At 46.9% G+C, this 19,399-nt stretch overlaps 1 protein-coding gene across 7 annotated transcripts in view; it reads left to right on the top strand.

The window, feature by feature from the left end:
* The window catches only part of CNNM2 (cyclin and CBS domain divalent metal cation transport mediator 2), a 162,999-nt gene extending 149,976 nt beyond the window's left edge, over positions 1–13,023 (top strand). For 2 of the 7 annotated variants that reach the window (XR_014069505.1, XM_081544542.1), the window contains exons 5-7: positions 4,264–4,357; positions 11,238–11,422; positions 12,070–13,023. Coding sequence is in view for 6 of the 7 variants with exons in the window: in XM_081544542.1 (XP_081400668.1) it covers positions 4,264–4,357; positions 11,238–11,422; positions 12,070–12,279 (489 nt within the window). In the remaining variant the exon portion in view is untranslated. Of the gene's footprint in view, positions 1–4,263; positions 4,362–5,181; positions 5,227–5,469; positions 5,496–7,423; positions 7,498–7,682; positions 7,688–7,743; positions 7,763–7,846; positions 7,851–11,237; positions 11,423–12,069 lie in introns of all 7 variants that reach the window. The other 5 variants (XM_081544535.1, XM_081544549.1, XM_081544569.1 and 2 more) reach the window with 5 other exon arrangements.
* Positions 13,024–19,399: the final 6,376 nt, after the last annotated feature.

Raw genomic sequence — 19,399 nt, 5'->3', positions numbered from 1 at the left:
AGCCAGCTTTGCTTGGGGCAGTGAAGCCTTCATCCTGTTTTGTCAGTTGACCCATGTGACGCCCCTCCTTCCTTTGGGAGTCTGTCCTGCCCTGTCCCAATTTTTTTTTTTTTGGTGACAGGCTAGAGCAAAGCCATGAATGTTTCAAAAGTAAAATTGATATATAGCCCCTTCCCTACATAGAAAGTCGTTAATGAGAAGTCGCCTGATTGAGTTTTGAGCCCAGCAAGATATTTATTTCCTCAAAGGGCAGCCCTGTTTTGTGTACTGGTAGGTTTACTTGAAAATGGTCACTTTTCTGAGTCATTGACGCACACGGATGAATAAAAATGTGTTCATTGGATGTTTTTAAAACTTGCTGGTCAGGAAAGCCTCACTCTAGAAAAGGAGGGCTGGGTGGTTTGGGGGGGGTTGTAAATCACAGAATGTTAGAACTGAAAGAATCACAGGGTTCGTCTTCTCTATTGCAGTTTTATAAATGAAGCAAGATTAGCCTAGGGCAGCAGCTCCTAAATGCTTGATACTTGATGAAGTTTTCTCCAGTTTGAGGCAAAATGAGGGGAAAAAAGGACAGTGGCAATGAGTTCTTCATGAAGCTGTGTGTATTCAGTTTGTTTCCCTGGTGGTTCAGTTGGTAAAGAATCTGCCTGCAATTTGGGAGACCGGGGTTCGATCCCTGGTTTAGGAAGATCCCTTGGAGGAGGACATGGCAACCCACTCCAGTATTCTTGCCTGGCGAATCCCCATGAACAGAGGAGCCTAGCGGGCTACCGTCCATGGGGTCACAGAGTCAGACAAGACTGAGCAACTAGGCACACATTCTGAAATTATGTATTTTCTATATTGGGGATTAAAATATCTGGGCTTCTGTGAAATCATGGTCTCACACAGAGAGCCATGTGTTTTAAAAAAAAAAAATCTATTTTATGAAATAAAAATGTGGCAACCCTCTCTTTGTTCCTGAGGAGGAAGATGGATTTTCCTAGTTCTTAGGATCCAAGCTGGGAACCACTGACCTAGTATACGTGCCTTTAATCTGATGGATCTAGACTCGGTAGATTCCGCAAGGAAGATAGCTGATCCTCCTCTGCCTGCCGGCCTGTCTTGGGGAGCAGGGAGAGATCAGCTGAGGGGGCTGAGAATCTTTGAGCAGCCATCCTGGTCTAACAGCTTTTGAGGAGTCTCTCGAGAGGCCAGAATGCCCAGAGGTTCCAGAGCTGATACCCATTTGCAGGGACACAGAACACAGAAGGCCCTGTCACTTGTTCTTTAAAAAAAAAAAAAAGATTAAAAGATCCAGATCAACAGGCGGTTCATAGAGATGGACGTCATTACGAGTCTTTATGGCATTTGATGTTGCCTCCTGATTTTCTGCGTAGAAATGCAGGTTACGAGATGGTCTTGCAGCCCCTTTTGAGTTTACAATCACCAAGGCAGACATTTTCAAATAGCATCTACGTGCATCCTAGCTCCCTGATACAAAGTCAAGGATTAGTCCATGATGAAATGGATAAGTAACTGAAGGTATCCACCAATGCGCACTTCCATTTCGGTTGCTTACCATCTCTGAATATTGTCCTTCCCTACCTCTCTTAGGGACCCTGCCTGCCATTCTTTCCTGCCAGCTTTTGGCTTTTGCTCCCCGAGTTCCCACCTCTTCTCCCTCCACTAACTGTCCTCCCTTTCTTCCTGGAAATGGCAACAACCCTCTCCAGTATTCTTGCCCGGGAAATCCCATGGACAGAGGAGCCTAGCGGGCTACAGTCCATGGCGTTATAGAGAGTCAGACATAACTTAGCAACTAAACAACAACAATAACAGAACAGCCCTCATTAACCCCACAGCGGCCTCCTCACCCTGCTGCCATCTCCCCTCTGTGGCCCTGCCTCCTGTGCTTTGTCCTGCCTGTCCTCCCTTTCCATCCATTGTCTGATTTCTTCAGGAAAAGACCCCCTCGGGCCACAGTGCCGTCCTTGGTGACTGTGACCGTCCCTTCGCTCTGAGGTTCTTCCCTTCCTCCTTTCTGCAGTGATGCGGTCATCTGGTTCTGCTTGTGTCTGTTGTCCCTTTGGCTCCAGGGTGGTTTCTCTGTTTCCTTCTGCTCTCAGCCACAGTCTGCAGTTGCTCCTTTTCTCTTTCCACCCACTTTTCTCTTCTCTCTCACATCCCCATCTCCAGTTCTGACCTTTTCCCTGACCTTTGTTCTTCTATTTCAGCCTTTCTGATGGGCCCTTCGAAAGGTCTTGATTTCTTGAAGGGCATTCGTCCTCTCTTCCCAGCTCCCATCACTGCCCTTCCTAGTGTTTCCACCTCCACGCATGGAGTTCCCGTTCTTCAAGTCACTCAGAGCAAACTTTTCTTGCGATTATCGACGTCCCCCCTACCCCTTATGCTTTTCTCCCTTACGGTTTCACTAAATTATGTTGATTCTTTATCCATGGCTCCTCTCATGGCGGTCTTTTTCCAGTCCTCTGGTTACTGCCTTTGTGTACGTCTAGACTTGATCTTCCTCAAACCTGCTCAGGAACCTGACTGCGCTAGCCCATCCTTCAAGGAGCTCCACAGTCCTACCTGCTCACAAACTCTCTTTTCAAACCCGTCTCCCCTTTTTCCCTGGTAAACCCACTGAGCCTGCTGTTGCCCACCTGACCTTCCTTGACACTGTTCCCTTCTCTTGGCTCAAATCCTACTCCTCCTTAGATTTTCCTTCCTGTGTAAATTTGTCTTTATACAAGAACAGGAAGTAATTTTTTTCTCTCTCACTGAGCTCCTTATATTCGTCTTGTCTTTTTCCTCACGTGTAATTTTTGTTCACTGCCTTGCATCATGGCATTTCATGTGCTCTCTCCTTACCTGAACTGTGTGCTCTTGGAGCACAAAGGGTGTCTTCTCACAAGGCTGCACAGCCTCTCCTATAGGCCCCTGTGTGGTCAGGGTTTTAGCACCTTTTGGTTTGCAGGTTGATTTTGTATTATAGCAAGTGAATTGGTTGGAGATTGATAAAACTAGTATTTTCCATCGAGTGAAGGAAAAACCTAAAAGACAACAGATGGTTTTCTGAGGAAGGGATTCAAGAAAGGGCTTCCATAAATGGGAATTTAGTGTAGAACAAAAGGGAGTGATTACAGGGATAAGAGTTTGCATTCGTGGGCGACAGTGTAGCACACTGATGAAAAGCATGTTCTTGGGTCACTTCATCTTTCTGAGCCCCGTTCTCCTGATTTATATGAGGGTGATAATTTGTCTGCTTTATAGAATTGTGAGCATTAAGTGAATTAATAAAGCAGTGTGAACTGTTGGCACAGTTCCTCTTCAATAAATGGTAGCTTAAGTTTTGTTTATCCATGGTAAAGGATGCACCATAAAGGTACACTCTTACCAGAGAGGCAAGAATTACAGGTAAGATGAGCAGGAACTTTCCTGATCCTTGGCTTCGAAATCTAGAATACAACTTGCTTATGAGGGTTTTCCAGTAGCCCAGAAAAATGCATGTTGATATCACCTACTGTGAAAAGATTATGGTGAACCCTAAGGCTGGGAGAATGAATAAAGCACAGCCTGTCCCAGAAGAAATGGTGAGAGTGAAGAAGTTGTGATCAAATTAGAGGAGGGAAAGAGAAGAGAGAACCTTAGAAGAGGTCTTGTCCTAATGGAAGGACATTTCTTAAGGTGCTTTTCCAAGACAAGAGAGGTACCACAGTGTCACGGTGCCTCTTGGGTGTCTGGATGACCAGGGATTGATTGGCCTGCAGGGTGTTTGCTCAATTGGTCACGACTATGTTAGGGAGAGAAGAGTTGAGTTCTGCCCTCAGGAACTGGTTTAGTCCTCCCTGTCTCATGGTCACAAACCATGTGGGCCCTTGACCCTGACTCTGCTCCGACTCAGGCTCCCATGGGACTGCCTGGGTGACGGTCACAGAGCACTTTCTCAGTGTTTGTCCCGTGGATGGGGCAAAAGCCCCATCCTTCTATCCCTGGGAGGGCTCTTCAATCCGCGAACTGGGGTGCTGGGGACTACTAGGTGAAGTCATGGAAATTAAACATCACCAGTGCATCTCCAGCTAGATCCAGTTTCTCATATTTAAGATGCATTAACCCTCTCCTCCGTCTAAGTGGGAAAGGGCTACCTGAGGCTTTTTACTTCCTTGATATTATTGGGAAAGGAATTTAGACCAAAATCTGAGGAAGGGCTAAATCTTGCATAGAATTTTCAAAGAGATTCGTATAAGTAGGCTGAAAATGTTCCCTTTTTCCTTTTCACAGGGGAAAGTGGAAGTAGAAGCTGGAAAAGAAGGTATGAAGTTTGAAGCCAGTGCTTTTTCATACTATGGTGTGATGGCCCTTACAGCCACCCCAGGTGAGTGTCCTTGTCAGCCTCAGGACAGGGCTAGATGTCAGGAAATAATGCCCTGTACTGTCACTTTTATCTCTGTACCTGCTGGCTAAACACACTCTTGTTTCTTTACTTTATGAACTTTTTATTGAAGTTGCATACAAAAAACACTGCTCACCTCTTACATATATACTCTGAGCATTTTCACAAACTCAACTCTGCTGTGTAGACCAGCTCCCAGATCAGGAGACAGAAAGGGCATCACCAACCCTCAGAGAAAACCGCCCACCTACCCTGCCCTCCCCTTTAGTCACTGTCTCCCCAAAGTAACCACTGTCTTGACTTCTGAGCCTTGACGAGTTTTGCCTCTTTTTGAACTTCAGGTCAGTGGAATTATTACATTGAATCTGGCTTCTCCCACGCAGTGTTGTCCTGGTCACCTTCATCTGTAGTGCTGTGCGAGCTTACACTTTCTTCTCAGTGTTGTATAGTGTTCCACGGTGTGAATATACACGAGTGTGTTTGTTCTTTTCAGTGCTGGTGGACACGGGTAGCTTCATGTTGGAGGCAACTGTGAATTGTGTGGCAGTAACACTGCACACGTCCCTTGGTGCAGACACTTCTGTCAGGTCTATATGTAAGAGCGGAATGTTGGGGCCCGTGTTATCCATCTGTCCACCACTGGATACTGTTGAATCTTTTAGGTGTTAACTATTCTGGAATTTTTCAATTTTCATTTTTCTGAGGATAATTGAGGTTGTTGATATATATCCATTGCCTATAGCCAGTTCTTCTTAACTAGGGAGCTGGCCAGTTAAGTCGACCACGTAAGGTGGGTGTACCCTCAGGTATCGATACAGTGCTCTGACACAAAATGCCAGAAAGCGGGGTCTGTGCTAGTGGGAATGTGGCTGCAGAGACTTGGCTCACCTCTGGGATGGGACTTGAATGATCTCTGTGTAGCTTCCTTTACTTTAACTGGGTAGGCAGGTGGGCTTCCCTGGTAGCTCAGCTAGAAAAGATTCCACCTGCAGTGCAGGAGACCCCAGTTCGATTCCTGGGTTGGGAAGATCCTCTGGAGAAAGGATGGGCCACCCACTCCAGTATTCGTGCCTGGAGAATCCCCATGGACAGAGGAGCCTGTCATGCTACAGTCCATGGGGTCAAAAAAGAGTTGAACACAGCACAGCAGGGCAGGCCGGTAAACAGGGCCTGGAGCACCACCTTGTGGTCAAAATGCCTAATGACATGCTGTGTGCTAGGAAATACCTTCCTTATAAACTTCAAACTTAAAAATCACCCATGAAGAGTGCTGTCACTTCTGAAAACCAGTCTCAAGGGGAGGGGATGTCTCCAGACCAGTCTGTGTTGTGACTCTGGTCCTCATTTACTGCGCCACAGGGTGTCTCAGGCACCCAGAGATGTTACAGTTAGAAAGCAAGAGAAAGGTCAAGAATTCTGAGATTCTAAGCCTCCCCTGCCCCCATGCATCTCACTGCCCTGGTGCAGGTTATTGAGTTCCATGGGCCAGCATCTCCATTGTTAAGTGCCGACTGACACCCACTGTGAGCACAAGCCTGTCGAATCCCAGTAATTAGTAGGTGTCTGCTGTAAACCTGAAGGTGATCATCTGTTTTCACTGCTAGTGAGAGGACAGGGACATTCTTAACTAGATCGAGAAGACCTGGGTGACAGCCTGAGTTCCATCATTTACGGGTCTCCCAACTGAGAAAGGCCCTTGGCTTCCTCACTATTAAAAGGATATAAGATCATCTCCTGTGATTGTTAGAATAGAATGTGATGGTACTCACACAAGGGCTTTGTAACCTTTAAGGCACAAGAGGAAATGTTTACATTAACACAAGTAGGTGTTGAGATTGTGACTCTTGCTTGGCAACCATCCTCACGTTAGCCCCAGGTTAGCAGAATCAGTGTATAAGGTGGGTGGCTTTGAAAAGAAAGCTAGTCCTCTTTGTAAAAGTGTAAGTTGTACATTTTTATTGGTCACTAGTTCTTGAAACCTCAATATTGGCCCAATTCGTACTGAACTATGGATTCATATAGGGGTAAATCGCATTCAGAAAAGGAAGAGCAGGCCTTCCATATAGAAAGCATGTGGAGCTGCAATAGCCTTACTTAGTATGCAAATGCCCAGAAGGAAGAGACTTTCATTAATAGCATCCTGCTTACTACAAAAGCCCAGCATTTTACTTGACTTTACAATTAGGATTCAGGGTTTTGTATATCCATTGGGAGATGCATTAGTATTGTAATCTCAAGATACTGTTTCTATTTGTTATTATTGATTGCCTAGAAAACCCTGTGGTAATCAGTTATCAAGTCCTGCCCAGTTATTTGTCAAATTATATCTCAATTAAAAAAAAAAAAAAAACCTGCCCAGAAAATATGACCCCTGCCTGGTAGGGCATGTTGTTTGACTTTGGTCTGCCACTCCCAGGAAATCTGCGTATGATGTTTATTGGGTTGCCCAAAAAGTTCATTCGGATAAGCGCTTATGGGAAACGAACGAACTTTTTGGCCAACCCAGTACCTTCCTCTGATACTTTGCATTGCTTTGGAATACTTGGCAATTTCAAACAATCCGGTCAAAGTTACAATCAGACTAATTAAGAGTGTAAATGAATTGAATAACTAATTGCTTGGCAGAGACGGGGATGCTATAGGCTGTGCACTGAATGAACATCGCGGTGTTTTGGCAAAAGGGGCTTGGGTCATGCTCCCGGGGCAGATGACAGGTCGAGCTCCCCGTCTGTGTGGCTAGCTGTGACTGAAGTCCTTAAGAGCATGTTTTGAGCTATAAACTGCAATTGGGTATTAATGGCTTAAGAGGTTTCTAGGTTAGTAAAGAAGCATGTGAGTGGAATTTCTCCCGATTTCAGCCTCCCTCTATTCCTCTTCCTGGAAAGCAGTGTGTGTTCTCTTGGTTTATATAATATCATCTAGGCTTCTGCATATCTGGAACCGAACACTCGTATGGGTAGAACAGGTATCCACTCCTGTCCCCTGATTACTGAGAGCTCCTGTCTTGCCTTTTGAAATGGTCTCACCCTGTTTTTCTCCATTTTTCAGTTCCTTTGTCCCTGTCTCGTACCTTTGTTGTCAGCAGAACAGAGTTGTTAGCAGCAGGTTCTCCAGGTAATTCTGCATGTTTCCTTTTCATAATTCTTCTGATTGCCTCCCTTGACCCCACCAAAGCCCGGCTGGCCAGGTCTGCTCCTTCTATTCGGTCAAGGCCATTTTCAGTTTTTCTTTGAGCTCTTAAAGTCCATGGTTCTATGACCTAAGAGTGAACTACCCAGGGAAAGCATTAGCCCACAACAGATGGCAGAGAGGGTTTGGGAGCTGGGAAGGGAATCTAGAAACATGAACAGCAATGACACTGGGAAAAGGAGAGTGGTTCTAACGTGAGTCACCAGTGTTTTCTCTAAGTCTCACCCATACCGCTGACCTTGGATTTTCGGTGCTGCCCTTTGGCTCTTTTGGTGACCTCAGCAGAGTCATGGTGTATGGAATCTGCAGAGGCCCCAGACCTGAGGATTCTTCTGCAGAACACATTCAGCCAAAAGGCTGGAGGACTGTGAACTTCCCTTGGTTCTCCATCCTCGGAGGCCCCAGCATTCCTGTTTCTTTGGTCCTTTTTCCGGATGTCCACATGAATGAGATGCATGTATTTCCACCCTCCGTCAGGCAGGTGGCCCCACTTCTCCTGTCTCGCTTTCTTCGTTTTCAAATTAGTACAGGGCACATTCTTAACGAGCTGCTGGTTCTTGCCCCACAGGAGAGTGTGGTCATGCCTGCCTAATATGTCCAGCTGCTAAGGAGAACGGCAAAGGTTTAATCTCTCTTTAATTAAAATTGCCGGGCTTTCCTACTTGGTAGTCCAATTTTTCTGTATTTTGTTCAATACAGCTTATATTTTAAAATCTAACTGAAATTTGTATCTCCTCATCCAGTTTCAGCAAAAGTCTAAGATGCCAATACTTGGTAAAGGAGGCAATACTTAATTGTCTTAGAAGGAACGAAATATTTTTCAGGTCTTTGTTCTTAAAAGATTTGAGGATGTTTGGCCGTAAGATACTACTTATCAGGCTGCTTGAGTCCAACCAGCTGACAGAATATACGTATATACATATGTATACACATACATGTATATACATAAACATATATTTATATGTATGTTGGTATTTTTTCTCCCCCTTTTATTTGCTAGCATCTGCTACTGATTTAAAATGTCCTAGATACTGAAGTAAAATGATTTGTGGGTGAAGCTCCTGAAAATGTTGTTTGTGTTTCACTTTGTCTTAGAACTTAGCGATTTCATAGTTCAGCCCATTCCATCTGATCTAGTCGTAAGAAAATCCATTTTGAGGGTCCAGGCCTTCGGGCTGCTGGCGTTACAGTAATTAGATACCTGATAAATGGAGGTTGAACTACACCAGTGATTTGCAGCCAGTTCCACACAGGACCTTGCAGCTCTAAGGGAGGAGGCTGGGATGTTTCTTGGTTGTGTCTTTCTAGCTTACTGGCTAATGAAAGGATTCCTGGGTAGGATGAATAAAATAAGCCAAGACAAAAAAAAAAGCAAACAAAATTCTGAGAAGGCGTAAGAGCAGTTAAAATTGATTTTTTTTCATAATTATCACATAAAACCTTGGCACATAAATTTGGCAACAAGACCTGCACTAGGGGGTGGCAGCTTGAAGTCTTTGTTCTCTTTGGGTGGGAAGACTCGCATCTCACCACATGCTGATAAAAGGCAAACCTGGACTGGTTTCCGTTGAGTTGCAGAAAAGGTCCTGGAAAACGGTCTGTTGCTCTGAACTGTGGCTGTGATGCCAGGCAGTGGCTTCCTGGCAAAGGGGAGGGTTTATCCAAAAAACAGAGGTCAGTGGGCTGAGAGGAAGCTAACTGGGAGTCTAGATACCTTGGGAGACCAGAGAAACTGCCCTGTAATCCTCTATAGTAACAGGAGATTGAGAAGCAGAAAGCCTCATGACAGCGATCAGGCAACGCACAGGGTCTGGTCAATAAGAAAAGTGTTCTTAAAATGTTTTTATTTATTTATTTATAATTTATTTTTTGGCTGTGCCGCACAGCTTGCGGGATCTTAGTGCCCTGAACCTGAGCCCCCAGCAGTGAAAGCGCTGAGTCCTAACCACCGGACAGCGAGAACGTTCCCAAATGTCTTGTTTTTATAACATTAAATCGAAACTCAAAGAAGTAAACACCATTTCAGAAGTATCTGTAGACTTGGGGCTAAAGCCTGGGGTAGAGGGGGATCCCTTGTTTCACAGACGATTGCATCTGTCACCCTGTGCAAAGTTACGAGGAGTGCGGAGAAGCTTGATCCTGAGGGTTGGAGAGTGGTGGAGCTGGGGTGGGGCTTCGGGGAAAGACTATAATAATGTTAACGAGGCTCATTCATCCCACTTACTGGGTGTCAGACGCCATGCTAAGTGCTTTACCTTATCTCATGTTGACTCATCATCAGACCTTACAAGCTGAATGCTATTACTGTTTGCTTTTTATAGATAGGGAATCGGAGGCTTAGCAAAGTTGGGCCATCTGATCAAAGTTAGGTCACCTGCTAAATAGAAGATATCTGATAAATTATTAATTTGCCTTGTTCTCTTAAGTGGAAGCAACAAGAGGAAGTGCTGTTGAGTTTAATTTTGACAAACAGTGGAAAATAGGCTCCTGACATGAAAACTGTAGAGAAAGTTGTGACATGAAAATTTTAGGAGACAATGAACCCATCATATGAGCTTCCTTGAGTACTTGCCATGTTTTGTTCTGCTTGTCATATTTAAACAGGGACTTTGCTCAATGGTCTCTCAGATGGTGGTCCGGATGGGCTAAGGAAAGATAAAATGCGAGGTGAATGGTTGAATTATTTGGCCCAGAGAATAAGAAACTTCAGAGAACTAGCTTCACACTCCTCAGGGCTATTCCAAGTAGCAGAGGAGTGGAAGTTACTCAGTAGAGCTCCGTAGGTTAGAGAGGCTGTCACTTGAAGTTGAGGAAGCAGATTTTGATGGCTCTGGTGACAGACTTTCCAGTCGTTGAAGGTGGGACCAGCCGAGAGCCGTTCAGAACCACATTGGAAAGAGGAGCCAGCCATCGGATGGGAGAGTAGGTCCCCTTCCATCCTGTGACATTGTGCAATTCAGTGTGGGCACTTGGTTGATATTTGTGCAGTAGGTTTGACTAGAAAAGCAAAAATGGAAGAAGCCTTCGTGAGGGGAGGTGGGTTTTATTTTTAATGAAATGTGTTAGATGTTACGGTGAATGTGCCTTTAAAAGCAGCAACATTTAGACTCACCTAGATTTCCTTTCACTTTGTTTTAATGAAAGAGTTCATTGAAGACTGCCCCAGCACCTAAGCTAACCTAATCAAACCTTCTAAAGGGGTTTGGTATCTCCCAGGGTGCTTAAAATCCTGAGATGTCCTCAGGCTGCCTTTCAGGGATTTTACTGGGGTCAGAGGCAAAGATAACAGGTTTGGCTGGGAAGTATGAACAGATAGACCTGTTTTGATCCTTTAAAAACACATACTGACTTAGGAACATTCTCAAGCGTTTTTGCTCCTGGCAAAATGATGCCCTGCTGCCCTCCTGCAGCCCAGGCCTTTATCAAGTAGCTTCTGTGTCTGGGGCCTCGCCTTCCCTGACATAGCGGGCAGCCATGGGTCTTTGCTTATTGGAGACTTGGTGTGTTCATGTGGATGGGGCTGGGAATCCGTTGCAGGAAAAGCTGTGAGCACGCTGTCAGAGACCCTGCAGTTGAGCTTGTTTATTACTTTACTTGGAAAATAAAGAGCTGACTTTGAGTGACATCTGACCTCACTTAAAAGGTGGCTGGGATTTTTTTTCTCCTTTTCCAGGTGAAAACAAGTCACCTCCTCGCCCGTGCGGCTTGAATCACTCGGACTCTCTCAGTCGCAGCGACCGAATTGATGCAGTAACACCGACGCTGGGGAGCAGCAACAATCAGCTCAACTCCGCATTCCTCCAGGTCTACATCCCTGACTACTCAGTGCGAGCCCTCTCCGATCTCCAGTTTGTTAAGGTGAGAGGGAAGGGTGGCCCGGCTGGGCGCCTGGCAGGGGAAGGTCCGCTTCCCTTGTGAGCAGGTGGCTCGCCGGCCCCTGCATGGAGCCTTCCTTGGTCATTTTGCGGGGACCCTGCCTCCAGCTCCTGTGCCCCTGCCTCCGCCGGGGACGACCATTGAGCTCCCTGGCTCTGTCCAGTGAGCTGCCAAATCAGATGTAGCTTTTTCAGGGAGTGAGAGCTGGAGATGGTAAGAAAAAGAGGAAATCTTTTCAGCCAGTCTTCACAGACTTCTGAGAAACTCGGAGGATTTGCTAGGGAGAACCCTCAGCTTACCTCCTCCCCCGAGACAGGGCTTTTTTCTCAGTCTGGAATAAAGTGGCTTTGAGGGGATGATCCAGCTTTAGCTGATGGAAGCCTATCTCCATTTTCTAGTCTGGGTGGAATTTTGAGACAAAATTTGCATATAGCTTATACCAGTATAAACTGACCTGTTCGTAGAGTCAGCATGAGCTGTAAAAAGTGACTGAAGGATGGTTTTCACCGAGGGCAACTACTCAGGGCCCTTCAGGAGATATAAGGTGTAATAAATATAATGCCATGTGGAGAAAAGATAGCCTAAAAATATTATCTTGGTTTGTTTTCTGTACCATCTCCTGGCCCCAGATCTCAAGACAGCAATACCAAAATGCCTTGATGGCATCCCGGATGGACAAGACTCCTCAGTCTTCAGACAGTGAAAACACTAAAATTGAATTGACTCTTACGGAGCTGCACGACGGGTTGCCGGATGAGACGGCCAACCTGCTCAACGAACAGAACTGTGTAACACACACCAAGGCCAACCACAGCCTGCACAGCGAAGGCGCCATCTAGGGCGCCCGGCCCCTACACCAGGCCGCCGGCCTCCCGCCGTCTGACCGTGAATCCCACTAGTGTGAGCTTGTGTGCCATGCTGCATCCTGCAACGTCCTGACACCAAAGACTCTGTCCCCTTCCTGGAAGCAGCAGAGGAGGCCGCGGAGGGCAGGCATGGAAACCGGAGACAGAAGTCGACAGCCAGGGCGTGGCATTTCGAGATTATGGAGATGAACTTCTTCCACCCAAATAGAATCATGTTTATTTTTTCAGCTGTACCTTTTATCATTATTCACTCTCCTCCTCCCTCGATTTGCATGAAGTTGAAAATTGTTGCGATTTATTTTTTTCCGAGAGATCATGTTTTTAAAAAGTGTCTTTTGCAGAGTTTTAAGTTGTTCTGTCTGAACTCTGCTGTGACCCCATGATGTGACCTTAAGAGGATGGACTTGTCCCTCCAGTGGCCTCCCTTGGGCCCTCCGTCCCCACCGCCCCAGGGAGGGGCACCCTTCCTCTGTGCCCCAGTGGGTGTTGCTGTCGAACTTGAAGGATGAATGACACAGACCTGCCAAGGCTGTCGGCCCTGCGGTGGAGCCCAAACAGGGACCCGCAGCCGCCTCTCTGAGCTCAGTGTTGTTTTAAGTTAATGTTTAACAGTGTCCCTTCCCCTCAGAAAGGTTTAACATTTGCTTCGAATGTGATTTTGCTGCCACTCTAAGGAATTTTTTTTTATCACCAAAATGAATGTTAATGAATTTTAAACTGATGGTTTATCTTTGCAAGAGGCCAGGGTGGATCCCCCCCCACATTCCCCCAGCCTGGGACCTCTGGCTCAGCCAGGCCTCTTCCCCATCTGAACCTCCAGAGCGCCGTCATCCCACCCCACCCCCGGCCTTGCTCTTGTTAACCCAAGATGCTGCTACACAGATGCCAAATGGAAATCTTCCACAGGGCCCTCGAGTAAACTTGAGGTGTGTCGTCCACGCTCCTGCCCTTCATCCTGGGACGGTATGTGGTTGTTAGAAAAGGAGTCAGACCTGCCAGCTGTGCTCTGTGCGCCCCGCCGAGAAGGCGTGTCCAGACCCGTGTGTCTCACAGAGGGAACTCTGGGGACTGCCAGCCCCTGCCCCTCCGTCGAGGGAGCCAACTGTCCCTCTTCCCCTCAGCCCTGGGCCAACGGGGCCCAGCAGGGGCTGTGTCCCCACCCGAGGACCTCTGTGCCTCCGCCTCGGACTCGGCCCATGCCAGAGAGGCTGCCTATAACAGCCAGGGTCAGTTTGGCCCCAAAGAGAGATTCAGAAACCAAATGTGTGTCATGGCCATTTCATGTGTGTCTCTGTCTTATTTTAATACCAGATTCATCATGTGTAGTGAGATTAATGTCAGGAGGTATTTTTTGAATGACTGAATTCTTAACTCTTAGCTGTGTTTTAAGTGTTAGCCCAAGGGATATGTGCATTTTGGGGGCAATATTCATACACTGAAATGACTTCCTACTGACCACAGTTTTCATGTAGACCCGTCAGTCCGCGCTGTGTCCAGTCTCTAGGCAAGAAGATAGCATTTTCTCCATTGGGTCTCACTGCACGAAGGGAAGCCCTGGGGCTAAGCAGCAGTTTCTTCTCCTTCCTCCAGGTAGGACTGTGCACCCCAGGCTGGGTGCTGGTGGGTGGGAGCTGTGGTCGGGGAAGAACCAGAAACACGCTGGGCTTGCCTCCCAGGGAGCAGCTCGGTGGCTCCAGTGTCATGTGCGTGCCTGGTGCATGGCTTCCCCTGGTACGTTGGTCCTGGAGCATCTTCCCAGAAGGTGCCATGTCCCTTGGTCAGGGAAGTACTGCCTCACTTGGTAGAAGTCACTGGTGTGCCCCCTTAGGGGCTGAGTGGCCTGCTGCCAGCACCCAAGTTGCCACCAATGGGATGGCGCTGCCACCATCGTGCTTGACGTAAAATGTAAAGGCCTTGCTTTCTTAAGATGCTTTGAGCTGAGCACACTGCCAGCGTGATGTGACTCGGGAACTGGGATTGTCTGTGTAGGGTGGGCGCAGAAATGAGAGTTCCCTGTAACGAGGGAAACCTGGGCCTTGCTGGGGAAGGTTTCTGCCCCAGCCCACGGGCCATGCTCTGGGCTGGGACAGCACTTGCCATCCCAGTGGTCTGGTGGAGCCAGGCTGCCAAGCCGTGGTACCTCTGGCCTCCAGGATCTGTGCCCATCAGCTTCCCATGGCTGATCTGCTTTGATCTGCCTTCCAAACAGTCCATCTCCAGACGTGTTGCCAGTGGAAGGAGACTCTGGAATCGCTGTTAGTGTGTTGGATCTTTTTTGGAGTCCACCTACCCCTTGGAATCCTAAAGTTCTGGTGAGAGGATTCCTGCTGCTGTCTCCTTGGCTTCAGGGAGAAATGGATAAGTTTTCCACACTGTCATACCTGCTCAGTGTGGCTCTTTGAAAAGTTCTCTCTAAAGGAGCTGGTGGCAGGAGGGCTTTGCTGTGGAGGATGAAATTTTAGCCTCCCAAGTTCGTATTTATTTTCTATAAACTACTCTTTACCTTTGATTTTTCATACTGTTTTATAGCAACAGGGAATCCCAAGTAGGTCCTGTCTGGTCCCTGAAGGAATGAAAGCTAACATTTGGCGACAGTTACATCTCCTTTGGAGAAAGCTTGGGACCCTTCAGATGGTAACACTCAACATCTGAACGATAGATACCTCTTCTAGGCCCCACTTTCTTTCTGGAAACTAACTTCAGGCTGTCGAAGGAGAAATACTGGCTCATTGCTTCTGTGAGGCAGGCGAGCAGGAGAATGACTTGAGCTTAGAAGTTCTGTGCAATTCGTGTCTGTAAAGTAAACAGGAGCAGGGCAGAAAAAGACCGTCAGATAGTTGAGATCCACCACCAGTGGATCGTCCTCTCCTTGGCTGCTGGCTTTGTAAGTGAGGAAGTGCGTCAAGGAGCAGACACAGGGCCTGGGGTTCAGAAGTGTGTGGGAGCCCTACTGTCCAGCCCAGGGCCTCACTCTCTTCTTCAACGTTCTCTGGGGCCCCTGCTGCAAGCCCTGGCTCTGAGGGACCAGACAGGGCCACCTCCTCCTGAGCAGCCATTCTGGCATCTTGAAGGTTCCTCCTGGAACTAGATTCTGGTATCTAGGTGTTCGCAGGACAATCTGCTTTTTCTTCATAAATGAGACTTCCTAGTGCTTTAGAGGTTCCTTCTCTTTAATTCTCTGTTCATCTTGCCTGATGAACATCAGGCAAGTCCAGAATCAAATGGTTAAACTTTTAGGAAAACAGAACCTTAAGATTTGTGCATGGAAATTGGGATGTTAGTCAACTAGCTTAAGCCTTGGTTCTTACATAATTTGAATTTGAAAGGGTACCCCATTTAACTTTCCTCCCCCTCCCTCCTCACCTCACTTCTGGAAGAGAGCTCAGTGCCCATGCTGACAGGATTGTCTTCCCTCAGTGGGAAGAGGAGGGCATCTTGCCATTTCCTAATATTATTTCAAGGAACTTTTGTGCACGTGTTGAATGTAAAACTTCACACTATTATGGAACATTAACTGTGAATATATTGACCTGTGCTGTCCCCGGTACCATACAGTTAAAGGACCAGCTTTTCCATGTCTTGGAAAACAGTGCTAGATAGATACAAGAAGTGCATTTCCCTTAGGAAATGAAGCAATGGGAATTTGGGCTAAGCAGGGACCATGAACTTCTGTTCTCAAATTACCTCAAGTCGAGGAGCAGACCTAAGTAGGCCCTGGCCCACTGAGCCTGTGTCATGGCTGGTCAAAAACAAAACCCAACCCTGTCACCTTCTGAAAACCAGCCAGGGGTCTGACCACTTTCTCCTTTCCTGGGCCAGGAGACCAGTCCAGGCAGAGGACTCACCTGGGCTGGCACAGGAAGGTGCTCACCTTGTTCCCTGGGATTGTAAGCAGGAGGCCACCAGGGGGGGATTGGCCTGCTGCATGTCATATGACACAAGCTCCTTGTTAGCACTAGGGCGGGAACAACTCCCCTCTCCACTTTGATCCTGGAGACAGTTTTTCTTGCAGAGCATTGGTAACTGCCAGACTGAGCCTGGGCAGTTCAGGGCGTGGAGCTTTCTGAAGTGTCACTGCTCACTTTCTTACTTGATGACACGGGCTCTGGTCCTTGGTCAGGTGTGGTTCTGTTATGGCCTCTAGACTAGTGGTGCTTCGGGCCAGCAAGGGCATCTTGGAGGGCTGGCAGGTTAATGCAGAATTAGGGGGGATTTAGGGAGTTCAATATGAAAGTGATTTGGGAATTCAGAAACTTTTCCCATATAAACGTTATCAGTGAGCAACCTACTCAGTGGATTTTTATACCTCAGGGCCATTTGCAGATTTTTATCTTTCCACATTTCTTTTGTATTTGAGTGGGCTGCTAGAAGAGATGAGTTCGGGGGATGTTGTTCATTTGCTGTTCATTTGCCTCTCTTTTTGGGTGTGCAGGGCACCCAAGCCAATCTTGCTCAAGGCTGTGACGGTGGGCCTTCCACCTCCAGCACGTGCAGGCATCCTTCCTGCAGGGAGTGCTTATGAGCTGGCTTTCCTCCTGTCCTGTCTGGAGATGCTGGGAGTCCCTGGTCTGCCCTGTGAACAGGAGGGAGAGGGCAGTTCACAGCGGCTACAGCACTTGAAGCAGCTTTCCATCCCATCATCTTGGGCTGGGGACCTTCTTTGCAGACTTCTGTGGTTGACTCGGCTCAACTAAGCTCTCTCTCTGTATATGCTAGAGCCACTGATATCATCTCAGAAGAATTGTTTTAAATATCGGGCTGTACTTGAAGCAACATGGAAACAAAGGTTTCAAGTGGCAAGAGAGTAAAATTCTAGGAGTTTGCATGCCAAAGTTTATATGTACACAGATCCAACATACACTGTAAAACTTGAGTACTCGTTTTCAAGTTTGAATACCCACTGGGTATCAGACATGAACGACTTGGAAGAATGACTGAGAGTACTGTCTTGCCTCATCGGCAGCATATCTTCTGGCATTTACCCACATCTGAGCAACAAGGATTCATTTGAGAAGTGGGCCTGGATTCCTCTTCAGACTTACCCTGGAGAGAACTATCAAGTGTGGACCTGGTGGACCTTGGGTACCGGCCCTTAAGTTGGAGGCCCAGGCCCCTTGGGTATAAAGAGCTGGTTTCAGGCTCACAGAGCAGAAGGGAGAGGGAGAAAAAAGTAAGGCCTCAGGACTCTCATTCCCCAGAGAGCCCAGCCTCACTTCTGGTTCATGACTCCCCATGTCTCAAGTCTATTGTGAAGATGGAGTGTCTCAGTCCATTGACTTTTCTTGTTTCCGGAGTCCTTTAAGTCCACAAATGTATATGCTTTATTTTATATTATTATTTATTATGTACATACGCCTCTACTGTTAGTACATCGTCTGTGACTAAGATGAGATCTGTTCCCGAGCCCCTCATCCATGGAGCCTAGGGTTCTGTTGTCTTTCACAGTGGGTGAGAAGGAGCAGTTTTGTTTTCGTCTTAAACAGGTTGCTGCTCTTATGTTGGTCCTAGTGTCCCAGGCCCTTTTATTGAAACCACCTGTTCCTGACAGCAAGTGTTTTGAGATGAGGATGGAGGCAGGTCTCCTACTTCACGGCAGGGCCTATTCAGGAACCTCCGTGAAATACTTTAGAGGTGGTTTCGTGGTGACTGGGTCTGTTCTGTAGGTAGTGGTACAGTGTGGCTGTGAGGCTAGGGCCTCCACTCCCACACTCCAAAGCCAGGTTGGTGGCCTGGCCCCACAACAGGCATCTCTGTGCACTGGGGAAGCTGCCTGCCCACCTAGGCTTCTGAGATGCCTTTTCTTGGTTTTGAGGTCCAATGCCAACACTGCCTTGGTACCTCACAGAAGACCTGCTTTGAGTCTGATTTCCACCCTCCTTAGCCTTTACTCACTGTATCATAGTGTACATTTCATGCTTTGCAGAAGCGGAGTTTTCTGAACACAGTTATCTAGAGCTGTGTACATAAACCTAAATAAGCACAAACATGTATAGGTTTCATGAGCTGATTGTCATAATGAATGCATTTTATAATTCAAACGATGTTGTAGATTTACAATCTCTATTTATTTTGTATCAATTTATTTGTAAATTTTGTGATTGTTTTAAAAGGTTTTTGTTCATTTCTATTATTCTATTTAGATAAATGATGATTTCTGTTCACCTTTCTAGCGAATGTGTGTTCCCTCTCTCCCCTATCACCTCTGCCAACACAGGCCTCATCCCCTGCCTAGTGGGAAAGCTGGGATTGATTGTCACTCACTAAGGCAACACAGTGGGGCATTTCCTTTGGATGTACACTACCAAATCTTACGTTAAAAGAGAAGCAGGTGCTAGAACTTGAGCCTGCAACTTCCAGCCAATGGCAGGGCTGTGTTCTCCTTTTCAAGGATCGTAGTCTGTTCCCCATCAGTTCATTTTAGATCAAGATGCTGGGGTTATCCATTCAAACTGCTCCAGACATTTGCAGCTCCATCACTAAGAACACATTTCAGCTGGCAAATGTCTTAACTGTTTTTTTCCTAGGCAAGCCCAGAGGCCTCATTCAAGCCTCAGTTGGCTCTTAAAGATGAAAATGGCTCTGCACATCTTTCTGTGTGATGGGAAGCCTAAGACAATGGTTGCAAGAGGCACAGATGGTCTACCCTCAAGTTAAAAACAAGGGCATGAGTGTGGTGAGTCATGGTCAGATGCTCTTCAGGATTCAGTGGGCCTCCCTGATTCCTGTATGAGCCCCATCCTCTTCCACTGCCACTTCTATTCCAGGCTTCTGTTCCTTCTTACCCTCCTCACTCACGTGATCAGACCCTAAAGATCTTCCAGTCAAGGTTCACGGACCCTCTGTGATATATTCCTAGACCATATCCTTTTGGATTCCCTTTTGCCTCCCCTCTGTCTCAGTTCTACATTCTTCTGAGAATTGAGCTTCTTGACTAGTCCCTTGTTTTTCCTACCATACTGTTTTAACCATGATGTTCTTGATCTATTTTACTTACACTAGTCGTGTGGATTGGAGACATTTTAGTGAAGAACTGCTGACAAAACTGGCTAAGACACCACCTGACCTAACCACCTCTCCCACCTCCCCAGTCATC

This window comes from Giraffa tippelskirchi, chromosome 2 (assembly GCF_054371585.1).
Source record: "Giraffa tippelskirchi isolate mGirTip1 chromosome 2, T2T-mGirTip1v1.2.pri, whole genome shotgun sequence".
Lineage (NCBI taxonomy): Eukaryota > Metazoa > Chordata > Mammalia > Artiodactyla > Giraffidae > Giraffa > Giraffa tippelskirchi.
Note: the sequence above shows the minus strand (reverse complement) of the source record. Positions and strands in the feature narration are given on the sequence as shown.